Genomic DNA, 19003 nt, shown 5'->3' with positions numbered 1-19003 from the left:
TGGAATATTTTGACATCACTTTTGAATTTCGATAATTTATGTACATTTGCATCTTGGGTGGCAATCATTGCGTAAATTGCTGGCAATAGTTTGGGAAAGGATTTGTGACTCGATAATCTGCATTTAAATGTATCAAGTCAGAAAATGGGACAAAATGCAAAATGTTTACTTTAGTAGGCTACATGGTTAGGTTTATTTTACTGTTGTATACAATATACCTATTAATGGTCCCAACATGATAAATATTGAATAAGCATATATTATACATTTTATGAAATATGAAATAAATTATTTTTATGAAATATGAAATAAATTAGTAATAACATAGTTTAACATGTTTCTTACGAAACTGGATGACAAAACAGTCAAACTGCAAAGTATATACAAATATTTTGAATACAAAAACTACTTTTTGGAAGACAAAATATTTTTCAAGAAAAGCTTGGAAACTTTTATGATAGAGCATTTAAACTTGAAAGCTCAAAAGACATAATGAAATAACTGTAGATTTCGCATATGAAATCAAGTTTGGGACATACAAATATTGAAATTAAATGCACCTTAGCCCTAACTCTCTAGCATAATTTACTAGGAACATACACTGTTGGACTTAGTTTCTGGAGGTATGCCAAACCCAATGTAAAAGACCATCAGTTCAGGGGTACTGTACCCATTCTAACAAATTTCAACAACACCTGCTGTTGGACTTTGATGGGTTGAGTTTGGTTAGGGTTAGGGTATAAGAGCGAACATTAACTGTTCCAACCTCTGACAATTGAAACTAAATTTCAAATGGTTTCAGGAACCAAAGAATTTATGTAACAAGGAGGAGCGCTGTAAGCCTTTAAACTCTATGAAGTCCCAATATTATTTGATTTAGCTAAATAACAAAACATTTTCCCACAAGTTTTTGCACAATTGGCACAGTTTTCCTCAAAAGAAATTCAATTACTTGTCAAAATCAGGTCCAAGATCTACTGTTTCCAAATATTGCAATTGTAAAAAATTAAGTCCTGATCACCATGTCTACGTTCTATTTAATATTTATTTTGGCATCAGTTATACTTGTATGTATTAATAGTAATTACCCTTAAATAGTGAAGTTTTATCTTGTATTATTAGTAATACCAATATTGCCTAATTGGTTTGGTGGTTTTTAAAAAAAGCACACGTGAAAAGAAGACGAAGAAAAAAGAACAGACCTACACATAGAAATATTCCATCATATCTTTTTATACCTTAATAAATACGCAGCTTCAAAGTTGGGTTTAATACAGTCACTGAGGACAAAAAAAACCCACTTCTTGGACATATTTCAGAATTAGTACAAACGAATACAGTGTTTCTTAAATAAGGTCAGAAAATACACGTTATTTGATGCATCCTATACATCTTTAGATCTAACTACAAAAATACACTACTATCCTTTTTGGTATCATTTCTCAACGAAACTTGAAGAAAATAGGTGCACATTTTTTTCTTCGAATTTCAGAGAGAAAATGACTTAAAGAGGCAGAATAGTACAAAATATAGCGTATTTCATGGAAGACAAGTAATAACTAACCTTTAATGAATAGAGGTGAAAGGCTGTGCTGTGACCTCTGCGAGGTCAAGAAGTCAAAGGTCAAATAGCAATGCGGTCATGAGATTGAGCAGCCATCTTTGCCCTCAAGCTTCTGATTGGCTTTCTTCCTGATGATCTCTGAAATAAATTTACAAAAAAATCTGAAATTTATTTTATTATTATTTAATTTTAAAAGTTTTAGACCAAGGAATGGAATACCCAAACAATTGTTAGAGACATCATCAAATCTACATGCAACTCCAGTTGTGTTCTGTTCAGATCCTTTCCTACATTCTCCAAAATCCACCTCTGTGCAGGAACCAAACGGCACATTATATGTCCCCCAACTTTCAAGAGGCAATGCCCAAGTAGAATATTGAAGTAGCTGGCCTCTACTTTCCTCAATCCTACTAACTCCTCCAAATCTCGTAGTGGATTTTTTTAAGAATTGGAGAGTATGAGTTAACCCTTGCTCTATCTGATCCTCAAAATCACTTCAGTACATTGTATTTGAAAAGAGTGACTCGCCCATGTTATTTGCACAGCCCTCTTATATTTATTTGCCACTGTACTTTGGGGGTGAACCAGAGTACACTCCAAGAATTGCCAAAGGGTATTGACAGAAAGCTTGGCCATGCTGTGAGGAAACTCTCTGGTCAGCAATGAGAGCAAACTAAACAAGTCTGTCATGTCTGTGGTCAAATCACTTGGCTGGTTTAGTCAAAGAATCCTCCAACGCACTTCTGCTGGAGTGCATTGGCATACACAACTGACTTGCAATAAACTTCACCAAAAGTACCAAGGGTCAATGAACAGGCTACAGTTTGGGAGCTTAAACTTGCCACTGCCAATCCTTCAAACCATGTGACTCAAAGTATGTCAGTTGGATGTCGCAAGAGCTACTTTTGAGATACAATCCTTTGAAAAAAAACATCTTTCATAATGGAAATCAGTAGGACCCTCATAAGGCATGCAACTGGGAATTTAGAAAAAAATGAGGACATTCCCAACCACACAAGACTTTGTACAGTGTTTTTCAATTTGTAAAGGCATTCATGAAAAGTAAACAACAAGGAATTCAGCGGATCCGAGGAAAAGTTGCATGCCTGCCTCATATCAAGGTCCATATTCAACACAATTTCAAATACGTGTAGCGTGATAGCCCAGTATTGAAACCTCTATTTCCTAAGGTATAACTGTGCATTTAATTTTGTAAACGTTAATAGCAAATATTTTAAGAACCATTTAAAGATTTAGCTATTTCACACAGGCTGACACCTGCCCATTATGTCTGCAGACCGGAGTGATTGGCATGATAAATCAAAATTATCAAGATATTAAATAGCAGGCAGTCATACAGTTAAAAACTTGACTACTTGTACTCCAAATGTAATCAAATACTGCCGTGCTTTTAAGGTTTTGTAAATTAAATAGGTTAATTATTTCTGCTATGTATATTTGTTCATAACTTAAAGGAAACTCGGGTTACGGGTTACAATTGAACGGTGTGGCAAATCATTTAGATTTTTTTTTGGTTTAAATGTTTAAACATGTAAACATCACATCCTTAAACTTTCCTCTTTCTAATGCATGATATACAGGAGGCCACTTTGCATCCGTCACGTTAGCAGTTTTTCCAATGGTTGTAATTTTTTTTTTTAAGTACCTGAAACCACCCCAAAAGTTGTTGAAAAGTGAATAGACATGTAGGCTTATAATACATGTAATATGTGTTGAATTATATCTTTCTTTCTTTTTAGTTTTTTAAAATCACCCACAAATTTCCATAAAAAATGGACGGAAAAAGTTACCTAAGAGTTCCGTCCACTATTTGATGGAAATTTGAGGATAATGTCAAAAAGCAGCATAAAATAATCAACTCAAATTATCTTCAGCAAGAGGCTGCATGTCCATTCATGTGTTGAAATTCGTCTTTGGTGGTTTCAGGTATTTAAAGGGAATGTACAATATTTGCTTTTGCTGCAATTTTCAGAAATAATTGGATTTGGAGGATTAGTATGTTATAGCAAATATTGTTCAACTGACTTGTTTCACGTTTTGGGCTTGTTTATGCTGGAAAAACCAAGAAAACCAATCATTTTCTTGTAGTCTGGTTCCCCGACCCCACTTAAGATGAAACGGACAAACGTAAAGACTTTGGGCAATTGTAAGGTCAAAGAATCACTCTAGCAGGTTTGTACCCCTTCACAGGTGTGTAATCTATTGCAAAGAAAATGCGGAATAACTAAATATGAACACAGTTTTTTAAAAAGCCAGTGTTTTCCAACGCTGGTCGGCCGACCAGCATTGGAAAAATACAGTTTTTCTTGAAAATGTCAGCACACCAGGAGCCATGATTTTACAGGATGCTTTAGACTGTCAATCCCTAACAATTCAGTAAGGTATTTCGTGATAATTTGATCATTTTGTTTTTTGATGTTTGCAAATGTTGTATCTTCCCTTTAACAAACCATTGGAAACACTGCTTACATGACGGTAGCAAAAGTGGCCCCCTTTATTGTGTTTCTTGTCATATGGAAAATGATTATTGAAAACAAATGTGCTCAGACTTGTTTCTTGATATATTTGGTCGCAGAGTACATAGCACCTCACCTGCTAAAGCTTTCCTCTCAATAGCAACCAGTCCCTCATACAGGCCTTTCAGAGGGTTGTCCTCGGCCCCGTGTAGCCATATCAGCAGCATTCTGTAGGTGTGCTCCTTCCAACTCTTGGGACCTGATAAAACAATCAAAACTGGCTTGAGATACGCAAACAATTCAACAACTTTTCATTAGTTTTAAAACTCAAATGTGACCCTCCAGTACAAATCACTCGGAAGTCGCACGGCCGTATTTTGGGATACAGCCTATAATACACAGAATATTGATGACACTTTTTTTTTTTTTTTTTAAAATAAGGACCAAGTGATGAATGTACATGTTTACTCCAAATTTCATTCTGATTACTTTCATATAAATGTGCGCTGTTAACAAGTTCAGGTCGGAAACTTTAAAGACTTATTTCTCGACTTTTACAAACTTGTGGCCCGAAAATTGGAAACTGAAAACACCTCAAACTTCATTACATTTTGTCTGATTCCCATATTCTGTGCATCATTGGAAAGTTTATTCAATGTCCTTTCCAATGAGCCAAAAACCTAGTTTTCAAAAATCGGTCCAAGTGACTGGTTTTGTGCTGCAGGGTCACAAATGCTTTCTCATACTTATACAAATCTACAATACTTATGGTTTGTCACACTCAAAATTCAAACATAACATGCGAATCAAACAATGTTACAGCAGCAGTCCTATTTGATTATGTTGATCTGCACGGTGAACACAGGTCTTCTGTTTCAATGTGAACTGTTTTTTGTGTCCTTTTATAAATGGTACGGGTGATTTTCTGTGTATTGTATGGCATCTTTTTGAGCCTAATTGTCTATACTGAAATTATCTGTATATAAATGATAACAGTATTAATTTTATTCCTTTTTGCCAATTTGTTGACACTGATGTGGGCCAATATTTGTTAAAATCTATGTTCCTTCATTTTTTTTGCTTTATAAATGGAAGAAAAAGATTTCATATATTGTATGATAAATGTATATATTGTTTTACACAACGTGTCATTGAGTTATTTGTCCCAACCCACGGCGCAGCCGCATGGCAAAACAAAGGCCCATTCCACAGTAAAAAATTTATTAACACTTTATTAAATTTATAGATGACTGGTCATACTATTTAGTGAACTGTTCCTGGTACATATACAAGAATTACACGGAACAAAACAGAAAGCCGAATCCCATTCAGTTCAAGGTTATATAACAATGGAAATGCAAATCATAAGAATGAAGGAAAAAGCACTAAAGCCTGTACATCCAAGATCTACACAGAGATACATGTACATTTTCATTGATAGTTGTGCCTGCAACAAGATAGCAGCCATTTGGTGCTTGAAAGAATCAAAGGTTCACCGCCGCCACCCCACGGTCCAATCACAAAAAAGTTATTACGATCAGCATCACCCGGGGGTAGGAGTTTTAATGCAGTTAACAAGGTGTAGATTTACAACAAGTAGCAAAGTAGAGAGATGAAAGATTAGAAAGATTAAAGTTAATTAATCGAGTTGCATTAAGTATGAGATTAAAGTGAAAAAAAAAGTCAGCATGATCGTCTTTTCCTTCCAACAACAGTCAATGAAATCTTTTATACTCTCTTCACTATCCCCAAGATAATCATCACGATTTTTAAAGCATTACATTGTATACAACTAAATCTCAAACCTCTGAAAATAACGCAACATTTTGGATTTTCCTGCAGTGGAGCTCCACGTGAAACGGCCTTTAAGCTCTGTGCGTAGTTTCAGACATGTCATAAACTCATTTCCAGCCAAAACTATTCCAATCCAAGCTTACTTATGTGCATTAACCATACAATCTGTGCGCTGACGACTGGTAGAACTGATTAAAATTGCGTTTGCATTACAAACGTCGCGGTGCCGTTTTCATCAAATTTGTTGAAATTTAATTTAAAAAGATCAAACTTTGCAGGGCAAAGATGGTCAAAAAAATAAGAATTTTGAAAATATATTTGAAAAAGTCGGAGTTCCGATTAACCACTTTGTGCCAGGATTATTTTGACATTGACCGGACTCAAGCACGGGATTGTCCTGAACCTTGATGCCAGATGGGTTCAGGTTGTCATCTGCGGGTAGCACACCCTGATATTTCTGGCCTCGTTTGCTGTGAGCGGGTTGCAGACAGATATTTCCGGCCACGTTTGTTGAGTGTTTATCCGTCATCCGTTCTGAACATCGTATACACGTCATCCGACGTGAACTGGTTAAAATCGGAAAAGTTTCATCTCTGAAGCAAGGCTTTTGCTCCACTAACTTGGGTCTAGATCTCGCCTACCTGTATACTGGGTCTGCACCGCTTTGACTTGATCAGCAGAGAAGCCCCAGTAGAAGACCAGTCGCGTGGAATCGTCTTGTGATAACTGCTTCATGGCCAGCTTCCACATTATTGGTTTCATCTGCCGCTGCTCTTCGGTCGACTCTTTGCGGAACTGGATGTGCTCCTTCCCTTTGATGTAGGGTCGCTTCTCATTTTTCTTGGGAATCAAACAAAATTTTGGATTGTACAGATTGTAAAAGGGCGGTATGGGTGTTTCATAAGTCACGTTTCAACCAATTTTCCTTGTTCAATGACAAATTTATTAAAAGTGGCCCTAGTCATTTTGCTCTTGTGGTTTATTCCAGATTTAAATCCAAAACTTAAGAATAGGGGCAAATTGAACAACAAATAACTGATGGGTTTGTTTTTGTATGTAGTAGGGGACGCTGAACAATGGAGGACAATAGTGTCCACAATTCCCGAAGGCCAACAACTGACGATAGTGTAAATAAAATATGGGAAGTCTTCTTAAAAAGTTAGAGCACAAACAAAAGAGGGAGAATAGGGGGTCGCAATTGAAGGTGTTTACACCATTGTGTGAAAATTTTAGATGGATCCAATCAACCCCCTCGGAATTGTGCGCTGTGGGTGTGTCATGTCCTTTGTGGCCGTCATGTGAGGGGGGGGGGGGGATATGGGGGGATGCTGTGGGGCGCATCAAGTCAATTCATAGGGGCATCCAAAATGTTGCTAAATTGCACTGAAAGTATGGTGTGTCACTACTCTGACAAAGGGGGTATGTAGATTCACTTTGGACAACACCACATCTCTGCCGGGGTCAAAGGATCTGTCTTACACAACTTACCCGTTTGGTGAAATACCGGCTTGCCTTGATGATCATGTCTGTGATGGTCACATTCTCGGCCCTCGCTGCCATCATCAAAGCTGTCTTGCCATTCTGTCCCAAAAAGGAGAATGACTTAGCGAAGCCTTTACTCTGACTGACATAGTTCTTTCCAACATGTGTTGCATGGTAAGACATGCAAACATTGGGAAAGTGAGTCTTTGTCTTATATACTGGAATTTGTCCAGTGATGAACTTCAAAAATCATTATCAAAATACAAATATCCCAATGTGAAATTCATCAAAAGAAATGAGCCGAATGGGCTCCGTGCGCAAACGAAAAAGGGCGCAGTTTTACTTAACAACGACGTCCCATGGGTGGGACATTTAGCTGGTTGACGGGCACCATTCCTTGTACTTTGTGTGTGACGCACGTACACCAGGGGATTTGTATTATGTACAGGCAGTGCTACGGCCGCGCCAAAATTGCAGTCAGGCAAGATGGCGTCGGTCGGTCACCCCGAACTGTACTTTCTTTGCCCGTGAGGGGGTACTTGTGAACGGAGCGGATAGATGGAAATGGACACTGTTTGCAAGTACCTCCTTGTTGGGTGAAAATGAGAACAGTGTATCAACACTGCATTAGAACCAGTGCTGTGCCCTCTATTGTTAGCCATATAAGGGGATCACAGTGCCCTCTTGTGAGCATGCATACAGCCAATAGCCTCCCTACCTTGTCCACTTGGTTGACCCATGCTCCGGCAATCAGCAACGTCTCCACCACATCTGTCAGGTTGTTCTCTGTAGCTTCATGCAGAGCTTGACGTTTCTTCTACAAATTGAATGGAAATTACATCTGTGTTGCAAATTATTTTGAGTGAGATAGCACACAAATATTTCTACACTGTTTATCTTATTAGAAAATGTTAGCAAGGCTTCATAGCTGAATCTGACATATCGACACGCGACTGAGCTGTTGGCAATAAAATTTCAGGCTATTTCGTAATCACAGGCTGTGGATGCAAGAACCATAACCACTCTTAACCCTCCCAAAGCTGGCACCTACTTTTGCATGCTCTTAATGGCTAAAGCCAAAAAAAAAATAGTAGTGCTTCCCATTACCTGGCATTCCAAAATAGGGTAGGTAGGTAGGGAATTAATTTTTTTGCCAAATTTTTTTGTGTATGATCATATGGAGGCGTCTGCGTGCAGTCAAAAGTAAACGGTAGAAATTGATGGTTTGGGGTGTTTTTTCTCATTTTTCCCATAAAAAAAATTAGGGTAGGTGCTGTCAGAATAGGGTAGATAGGGAAACCGGAAGCAGAACTATTATGTTTTTTTTTTTGGCCTAAACGACTGGAAAAAAACCCTAACGTTGGCCTTGTAGTCCCGATGTTTATTTTCTTTTTCCTATCTACACTCCATATTCATTAAAAAGTCAAATTGAGTGATACAGCAAGCAATTAGATGCTCGAGAGGGTCGGCTATACTCATGTCAGTTTTCGAATAACCAAGCCTCAGGTTCTTGCTACAAGTTATACTCACGTCATTGAAGGCGTTGACATTGGCTCCCTTGGATATGAGGGTCTGTAGGACCTCAATGCGATCAGCGATGGAGGCGAGATGAATGGCCGTGTTGCCCCCCTGACACTTGGCGTCCAGGTCTACCCCAAAATTGCACAGCACTTTGATGACGGACGAATGGTTGTTTTGGGCTGCAAAGTGGACGGCTGCCATTTCTTTCTGTGGAAATCAGGAATACAACGAAGGTTCTTTGCATCACCCATCGTATGTTTTTGTGGTGGCATATAGCAAATTATGGCCAACTTTAAGTGTTCCCAAATCAAAAGGAAAACATTTCAATTTGAACCTGTTATGATGAGGTGTATTTGTCATCTAAAATAGTAATGTTTTGTATGTGCATACATTTATTTTGGTCTATTTGGTGTGTACAACGTATAACAAAAGAATTACGTTGATTTCATTAGGCCCAAAAAAAAGTCTCCGGTTTCTGGTATGGAGCTTGCCCCAAAAGTGGTGCGGCGACGCGGCTTTTTTTTTTACCTGATTTTTTTGCTTCAAATGTCGGCTGATGACTGCAAATGGTGCCCGACTAAACTTAGTGCAAATATATGGGAGTCCAGAGAGGCCACATAAAGCTTATTCTCGACCATAACCCAATCTAAAAACACGTTAAATTGTGCAGCAGCAGGATTCCAGTCAAACCAGTGAGTTTGGCGGTTTTGAGACATCATCTTTCATTGAAAAAACACCTTTTTCATTTTGCCGACACGCATGGCTACGGCGACGCGCGCGCAAACCAGAAACCGGAGACTTTTTTTTTTGGCCTTATGGCATGATGAGCCTTTTAACTTTTCGTTTATTCCAACACAAACGGAATCCATCCATGTTTGGTGTCTAGCCTATTGGTAGCAAGCCTGCAGCGCCATTTTTTAGTTGTTGAATGTGTTAACTGTAATGTGGCAAAATATCCAATTAAGTTTGTAGACGTAACATCTTCTAAAATCATAAGACGATGAGTCACAGTGAACTTTACTTACCCTTTTTTCCTGTGAAGACAGCGAGACATGAAAGAAAGAAAAGAAACAGGTGACAAAAGTAAACGAAAACTGATACTGCATTTTCGAGGTTTTTTCCTCACTTTTTTCAACAAATATCACTCTTTCAGTGTCAAAGACAGCTCACTGTTGAAATTACAGCCCTCCCATACGAAACAATGGATTTTTTCCTCAGTAAATTCATGTTTTAACAGTAACTTAAATTTTGACTTACATTAGCTTTAACATTGCAGTCAGCTTTCTGTCTTAGAAGGAGCTCCACTACATTTGCGTGTCCCTCATCGGCAGCAAACAGCAGTGGAGTCATGCCCTCCTACAGAAAAAAACACACACAAACCAATCAGAAAATAGTAGCAGGGTCAGAAGAAGCAGACATGTTATAGTAGCAGTGTCAGAAGAGTCAGACAGCAAACAGCAGTACATGTAGGAACGAAAAAAAACATTGGACAGCAAACAGTAGCAGGGTAAATGTCAGAAAAACAAGGAGAGAGGAAAAAGAGAAGATTGTTGTAACAATTTCGATCTCTGATTGGACGCAATTTTGGACTGGACAAACCTTACCTATGGATCAAGTTATAATAACAATAATAATGATATTAATAATAATAATTACTCTTTTCGCCCCAATAGGGTGACTTTCCCATAGACTTGTGCACAAACCTAAACTGTCACCTAACCCAAGTTTACCTTATGTTTTTTCCACGAAATTTAGTATTTATACTAATTGGACCATGAGGAATCGATCTAGATGGTTAGCGACAGCAAAATTCCTTGTCCTAAGGGTCGTTTTCATAAAAGGGCGACAGTTATTTTGTCGCCTCAATAAGGTGTATCGCCCTATTGTGGACGGAGTTCGCAAAACCTGTCGCCCTATTACAGTAATAGTAGTAATATTCTTATATAGCGCATTATATCATAAGAAAACTCTCAATGCGCTTTACAAAATTAACCGCATCAAAAATGTCATAAGAGTACATTAAAAATGTCATAAGAGTACATTAAAAAGCTCATGCAAAATGAATGGTAGATCAGAAACATTGATTAAAACACAGTTAGTCACATACCTCATTTCTGATGTCAATGTCCAGGTTGTTTTCAAGCAGTAGATGGACCATTTCTATGTGGCCTCTCTTGGCAGCCAGATGGAGAGCTGTACTGCCATCCTAGAGTGTGTAAAATGGAAGATATAAATTTCAAACGCTGATAGATCATCGCAGACATTATCCTTTAACCAATTCAACTATCAACAGCTCTAAAAATTGACAGATGTATGCCAACACTTTAGCTACACTGATGATGTACTTTTTGAGAAAACAATGGCAGTTTTTTTTTCTGACTTTGAAATTTGATGCTGAAGTTGGTCACACTGTGGCGCTATCCTGACAACCACTTGACTGATTCCTGCCTCCTACATATTCAAAGATAGATTGACAATGGAGGGACCAGGAACCAATCTGAACATCACATGAATTTCCAACAGTGTGTCACTTGACATATCTTTGGAAATGACCGTCTTGTATCTTTTTTCTTCAAAATAACAACATGCCAGATGGAATAACTTTTATACATTTAGGCCCTAGCAGAAGTTTGAGTTTGTCGCTTTGTTTGACTATCTCGTGACTCAACTGCATTACAACTACAAATGACTCTGAACTCTTTCAGTTTTTTTTTCGTTTGAAGGTAAACTCACCGCGGTCCTCGCCAGCTTATTGCATTTGACCTGTATGAGGAACTTGGTGGCTTCCACACGGCCGTTCTCGGCAGCCAGGTGGATTGGCGTTTTGCTACCCTAACAAAACAATCAGAACAAAATATTACAGATTCTGAAAATCTTGAGGGCATTTAGCACCTCACAAATGAAATTTAAATCCCTTCAGAAATGAACTCAAAATTGTCTTTATTTAATCCAATTAAAAAAACAGTGCACAATTAATAGTTAAAAGGTTGACATCTACATGCTTTGTTTACTTTTTTGGGCTCCAAAGACAATGTAGTACTTGAAAGATAAAAAAAACCTCTAGTATTTCTTCTCCCCCTGGAGTCTTCTTGTGCGTAATTAGACCATTTCATGCAAAATCGACCAGAAAAACAACATCCTTGCCTTAAAGGGAATGTACATCATTGGCTTATGCTTTAATTTTCAGAAATGAACTATTTGAGGGGTTAGTATAATAGATCAAATTATTGTTACACTGACATGTTTGAAATTTTGTTTTCGAAAATGCTGGAAAAACCAAGAAAAACAAAAATGTTCAAGTAGTCTGGTTCCCTGACTCCACTGAAGATGAAATGGATCAATTTACAGATGCCGGAAAATTGTACGCTAAGGGAACCAGTCTAGCTGACCTGCACCCATTCATGAACATAAAACCAATTAGCAAACAAAATTGGACTGAAAAAATGGTAAATTTGGAGCAGTAGTGAAAAATAGTTAGGTTTTTCCAACGCTGGTCGGCCGACCACCGTTGGAAATGTAAACAAAAATACAATTTTCTTGAAAACGACTTCACACCAGGTGCCATAATTTTACAGTATGCTTTAGACTGTCATTTACCAACATCCTGTAAGGTATTTCGTAAAAACTTGGTCATTTTATTTTTCGATGTTTGCAAATGTTGTATTTTCCCTTTAAATCAGTTCTTGCCGATCTCTTTAATATTTTAATAAATAAATGGAACTATACATGAAAAAAACCCAATTCTGTGCCTGAACATCAATGCTGGTCAATCCAGGATTCCATTGTACCTTTTCAATTCAAGGAAGTTCAACATGCATATTTAAGAACCAGAGAAATCAACTTTGTGCCTCAAATCAATGTAACCAAATCTACAATCTCCTTATACACTAAAATATTGCAGAAATATATTCCATCATTCCATATGTTACAAAAATGAAGAGTACCTTGTGCATATCTGTGAACCTGAGAAGTAATACCTGTGCCTGAAATCAATGCTGACCAATCTAAAATCTTCTTGTGCCTATTCAGGACAATATAGAGTGCTGCAAACATATTCAAGGTACTGAGAACCAACCCTTGTGCCTCCAACCAACGTAAGTCGATCTAGACCCTTAAACATTTGTACATATCCATAAAAATGAAGATTAATACCTTGTGCATGTCCATTAACCAGAGAAACTACACCAGTGCCTGTAAACATTGCAATGTTGAACAATCTGTAATGTCCTTGAACAATCTGCAAGGTCCTTGAACCTATTCACGATAATAAAGAGTGCCTCATGCATATTCAGAACCCAAAGGAATATCTGTTACTCAAGCTCGGTGGTCGAGTGGTGGAGTAAGACATCTGCACTTAGTAAGCAGGAGGTCGTGGGTTCGAACCCCACCCGAGTGATTTTTTTTCTCACAATCACTCGGGACAACACTGCGTATACAGTGTTTTTAAAAATACGTCAGTGAAGGGCAAAAACCAATATTGAATTTACATCACCCTGACGTAAATTCCAAATTACGAATAGTTTGAATCCTTATTCCTTTCCATTGAAATACCGCGTGCATCATGCATATTCAAGACAATTGAAAAAGACATGTACCTCAAATTAATGCTGGTCAACCTCTTTAATCGCCTATACATATTCATGATATGGGAGTGCCTCAAGCATTCTCAGGACCAGTGAAACATCATCATTGACTCATCTTAAATCTCCTGTTCCATTCCATGGAAATAAGTTCCTCATGCATATTCATGAAACTCGAGAAAGAACTTCCGTGCCTTAGACCACTGTGATCCACATCCTGGCCTCTTCATTCCTGTTCATGGAGAGCCTCATGCATATTCATAACCCCATCAACTACCTGAAACCAACTCTTCTTCTCCATCAGCGAATCCTCTCCCCTGAACTGGGGCTTGGGTACTTTCGCAACCTTCTTGACGCCCATGGGCATATGACTGTGGAGGTAGCTGAATGGCGCTACAGACTTTCTCCTGATGTTATTCATCATTGAGTTACGAGGCACCACGGGTGTGGCTTTTGGGGAATGACTGTTCACAGCCGCGTTTGAAATCCAGGCCGCAGTCCGATTTTTGTCCTCCAGTCGCAGGAATTAAAAACGACACAGACAGTTAAGGGGCATGTCAACAAATAACAAAAAAATGTTTCTGATGGTTAGTATGGAGCTGGGTAATTTTCATGCACTTTTGATTGTTTTGACAATCTTCATCAAACCTTTTCCATCAAATTGCAATACATCTTCCCTATCCTCCGTGCAACATCCAATGGAGAGATGTATCCCAGCATTCCCAGTGCAATATTTCATGCACATGTGCATGCTGTGCACCTTTACCGACCATAACACTGAATGTGCACCCTGCAGCTTTTGCACGTTAATTTCTTTTGCTCATTATGGACTTTAATGTACATATTAATGAGACAAAGCGAACAAGACATATTTCGTCTTAGACAGCCAAAATCTTGAGACCTGGACATGAGCGCTGCCATTTTAGAGATCCGAGTCTGTGTTTGAACTAGCTGTTTTGGGGGGAAAGCTTTGTTTTTCTACCACTGACACACTGTGAATATTCATAACTGCATTTTAGAAAATGACTGGCCATCAAAAGTTGGCAAAGAAAGAGGCATTGCATAAAGTTGCAGGGTGTGATGAGCTTGCATACCAGGTTGCAGTCAAGTCCCTTTCTGAGTCCCGAATAACTCTGAAATATAAGGTGTTGTAGTTGGAATGAATCCCGAGCACCAATACTTGATTAACTGAATGCTTCGGTTTCAGTTGAAATAGGAGTGTTTGGACATAATGCTGACACTGGCTGTACAACTGAAGCTGGGTATCATTTTCAAAAAGGATTTGGACTCAAAACTCAAGTCTGATTCCTTTAACAAATTCTAAAAATTCTCAGCATAAATTTTACCCAGATACTCGGTTTGCTACCCGAGTTTTTCAAGCCCAAGTTTTTCAGGCTCAATTTTTACGACTTACACAACTATATGGAATGGGATCCCGTGAAATGAAAGGACGATTTTAGTTTTTCACATGCAGTATGAAGCGCATAATTCGATATATCTTTCAGTTTGACAAATTTATATACAGATATCATGTGGCTGAGTAAGTTAGCTGTCTCCATATATTTCCACTTGTGTAATTTTCTCTTAGATTTGCCAATAACTCAAAAGACGTGTAGCTTTGGTGACTTTGTGACTCATTCTGTTGGGTCGTAACACATAATTGAATATTTCAGTATTCTTGTGGGACTCAGAAAAGGACTCGCCTACAACCTCATTGAATACCATACCTGTCCCGAGCATCTGTGCTCCAAAAAGGAACTCTCTGGCCGAAACTTGGTCTTCTTGGTCGCCTGCCCTTGGTCCTTTTTATCTTTCAAACCTACGTAAGATGCCGCTGCACCAAATAACCCCGTCATCTTTAAAGATTTGGAATGGAAAAAAAAAGTGCACGGAAATACAATGGTGCAACGGTGTTTGTGAGTGGACAGGGAAACCACAAGTTGCATACTGTTTTAATGATGGTACGCATTCAAAAAGTCTGTAATGTATATCCATGCAAGGCAACTGCAAAATTGTGGTGACATGTAGCGTGTACGCAATTTGTGTTCTTTGCTGCTCGCAGTTGTATTCAAGTCGCATTTATAATGTATTCTTATTTGAAGTTAAGTGGCGAAGAACTTAAATGTTTCCTACTGAGGCAAAACGAGGAATGTCCCCCAAACCCTTGCTCTGAGTAATCGGAAGTCGGATATACTAGAAAAATCATGTGAAAATCATTTTTGATTGTTTTGTATTTTTGAATAGCCAAGGTATCCAAGATTAACACTATGCATTTTTGTTTGGAAAAAATTACCCACAAAAGTGGAAAAACTGAAGAACGTTTTTCACTGCCGTTGGCGACGCAACACATGTCTTTTTTTTCAAAGCCATATTTCTCGAAATGAGGTTAAAGAATTTTAGCAGGACACTGTTGAAGTTCCTGCGTCATATCTTTGAAATAAATTAAGCTATAGCAATACATTTGGTATCATTGGAAAGCCAATGGAATATGATGTACATAACATGAAGAGTCAAAGATGGGGGGTTATTCCTCATTATGCTATGGCAGGTCACAAATGAACAATGGAAACAGTATTTCTTTGACATTGTTCATTTTTTTTTGTCCGTGACGTTGGGTGTAAGTTGACTTGCGGGTTTACTTGTGAGTTGACTTGTGATCGATTTGACTACAACTCTGTCGTGTCTGTTATAGGACACACGGGTGTGAGTGACCACTGATAAAAATAGCTGAAAACAGCTCAAAAAGGTGTAAAAAAAGTTGAACTTTGGAAATCTCCTATACTTTTGTACACAGCAAGTGAGGGAAAAAGCTGAAATCCAAAATAAAAAAGCTGAAATCAGCTTTAAAGCTGTGATTTCACACCCCCGAGGACACCAGCTTGCAGCAGCCATTTTGTACAAGCCCCATGCAATCAGGCATTTACACTTGGCATGCACAATGTACCCATAATTGTGCACGCATCATGATGCACGCATCATGATGCATCCCTATTTCCTCCCCATACCAATATATTGTCACCATTTCAGCAAAAGAGACTGGCCTTGTCCAAACGTATGGAAAAAAATCCCACTTTTCTAAAGATCTACATTCTGAATTTATCTCAGTTTAAAGGCCGAAGCAACTTTGATGTTGTGAAATATACAATGTGAACTTTGTCAGGGTTGAAATATGCTTGACTAAAGCACATTTTGCAGCACAATTTTGGTATGATTCCACAAATTTATTGCCAAGAATGAACTACTGAAAGCTAGTTTGTATACTGTTTTCAAATTGAAATCTTTCTGCTACTGAGCCATTAAAATAAAACTGTTAATTAAATTCTCTAATCATTTATAACAGATGTTTGTCTCTTTGTGAAATGGCAACATCAGTATTTCTACCCACGAACCATCAGCATACACTGTGAGCATCTCTGTGGGGCAGCTGTGTCTTCCCATATTATAATAATGGTTACCACTATTTTTTTTCCGTCTGGTAGCAAGTCAGGATTAAACAGGTCAGCATAAAATTATGGTGGGTGAACTCTAGCCATGCAAAACCATGTGTCAGACTTTGAATTATGATGAATACAAAGGATGAAATTACATTGTAGATTGAAAAACTACTCTTTGAAAATAACATGTAGCAGCATAAATTTGAGCTCTTACAGTACAAAATGTGATCTTTCTCAATTTTTGATTGGATAAATGATATCAAAAAATGTTTGGAAAATGATGAGGAACAAGTGTAATCTCACCCTTTTTAGCCAACATTCATAAATTCACAAAACTAATGCTTCCCTTCATTCACTTGATCTCCCAAACCGTTTCCACTACAATTTTGTCTGAAATGAGTTCCCCGCCTTATTATAATGAAACTTGGATCTCTACCTTTCCTTGCATTGCCCCGAGCCCTGGTAAGAGTCCCGACTCCTCATCATCAGAATCCATGCTGTCCTCCTCCAAGAGATTGTCCACGATGTACTTCAAGACGTTGACGTGGCCGCGAGAGGCAGCACAATGGACTATGGTCAGTCCTTGCTGTAGTTGAGAAAAGGCAAACCAAAAACATATGAAAATAAAATCAGGTTAAACCATACAATTACTAAGGGAATAAATGTGTGTTCGGGAGGTATTATAACACTCTGTTTAAGACCAATGGGAGTCTGGATGGGTAATTATCACCCATCCAGACTCCCACCGGTCTTTAACAGAGTGTTTAATACCGACCGAACACATATTTATTCCCATTCATAAATACCTTTTTTGGACCCCAAAAAACCCAAATCTTTTCGGTCTAAAAATGAAAACAAGTAAAAAACTAGACGTTGCCAACCATTTTGTTCAACAATTTTACTTCACGTTTTACGAAACACCCCTCTGACTATAATATGGAATGCCCCTCCACGACTCGTTACCTTATAAGGACATTGGCGTGCGCGTCGCGCGTACTGCGCGATGTCACGCAAAACGCAGCTGGGCTGGTGTAGTGTGAATTTCGGACCATGAAATACTGATTCACTGGTAGTATTGCGCATGCATACACAAGGAATGTGAACGTTCAATCAATAAAACGTTAAAAGGCACCAGATTTCATGGGAGTTCAAATTTCATGTGACACTGGAAAAGTGTTTAAGACCAGCTAGCCATGTCTTTATCATCCGTTAAAGACCGGCCACGTGACAGGCTCTCGACCAATATGAATGTGTAAACTGTCTTAGGTATTTATGAATCTCTGTTAAAACTACAAAAAGACACAAAAAAACAGAGTATACTCAAAACTCAAAACCTGTTCTTTCAGAACCAACATATTTTTGCACCCTCTCTAAAATGTAAAACTTCCATTCATGCTCATCAAATTACTGTCATCAAATTATACTAACACACATATCCTCTGGACTTATGTACTTCCATGAGCCATCTAGCCCAATTTCTTTAAAAGAAGCGTATATCATTTGTCGTTTGTGCATTTCTTTTTCATTTGAAGCAACACGAGAACTGAAAATCTTAAGGGTGCTTAACAACTAACCTGATAAGGTTTTAGCTCAGTGCATGCTGTATAGTCCAAGAAAACAATATTCTAGGATCTCGATTTCAATTCAAAAGTTGCCGAGTCATGTTTTGAAATGCGCCCGAAATCAGCGTCCGGGACACATTCTCATTCAGCCAACTGCAGCTACGCGATGTCAAGCACTGAACCGACGAATTATAGCAGCCGTGTGCATGTGTGCATGTCAACGCTTGCATGCATGGCTTCGCCGCATTAAAAACAAACTACTAACGAAAATTTCCAAAATGCTTCTTTAAATGCATCTTTGGAAATGGCCTTCTTTTATTGTTTTCTTCCAAATGAAATAATTTCACAGGGTGTTAAGTGCCATTTCTATCTTTAAACCAAGTAAACTTTTCAACAACAATTTTGTCAGCTACCTAGCTGCAAATGATATACTATACCTGTAAACATTACTGAGCTCTATCATCCTCAATACGGTACTTCAAAATCTTCCAGAACCTCGCACATGTCGCAAGGTAAAATCTGGACTTTTCCATTTCACGAGGCGAAGCCAAGTGAACTGGAAAATTCCAGATTTTACTGAGCGATAATA

The 19003-nt window shown here is 38.3% G+C and overlaps 1 protein-coding gene across 6 annotated transcripts in view; it reads right to left on the bottom strand.

The window, feature by feature from the left end:
* Positions 1–164: 164 nt before the first annotated feature.
* Positions 165–19003, bottom strand: part of LOC119744784 (ankyrin repeat and death domain-containing protein 1A-like) — a 49339-nt gene continuing 30500 nt past the window's right edge. For 3 of the 6 annotated variants that reach the window (XM_038220917.1, XM_038220916.1, XM_038220920.1), the window contains 12 exons: positions 17289–17438; positions 13696–13929; positions 11572–11670; positions 10946–11044; positions 10096–10194; positions 9864–9872; positions 8848–9045; positions 8036–8134; positions 7324–7416; positions 6477–6675; positions 4178–4300; positions 165–1702 (listed from right to left, as the gene is read on the bottom strand). In XM_038220917.1, the coding sequence (XP_038076845.1) occupies positions 1641–1702; positions 4178–4300; positions 6477–6675; positions 7324–7416; positions 8036–8134; positions 8848–9045; positions 9864–9872; positions 10096–10194; positions 10946–11044; positions 11572–11670; positions 13696–13929; positions 17289–17438 (1464 nt within the window). In that variant the 3' untranslated portion in view covers positions 165–1640. Of the gene's footprint in view, positions 1703–4177; positions 4301–6476; positions 6676–7323; positions 7417–8035; positions 8135–8847; positions 9046–9863; positions 9873–10095; positions 10195–10945; positions 11045–11571; positions 11671–13695; positions 13930–15145; positions 15275–17288; positions 17439–19003 lie in introns of all 6 variants that reach the window. The other 3 variants (XM_038220918.1, XM_038220921.1, XM_038220919.1) reach the window with 2 other exon arrangements.

This window comes from Patiria miniata, unplaced genomic scaffold (genome assembly GCF_015706575.1).
Source record: "Patiria miniata isolate m_02_andy unplaced genomic scaffold, ASM1570657v1 HiC_scaffold_7, whole genome shotgun sequence".
NCBI classification, from domain to species: Eukaryota; Metazoa; Echinodermata; class Asteroidea; order Valvatida; family Asterinidae; genus Patiria; species Patiria miniata.
The sequence above is the reverse complement of the archived record's forward strand: the minus strand, read 5'-3'. Positions and strand labels throughout refer to the sequence as shown.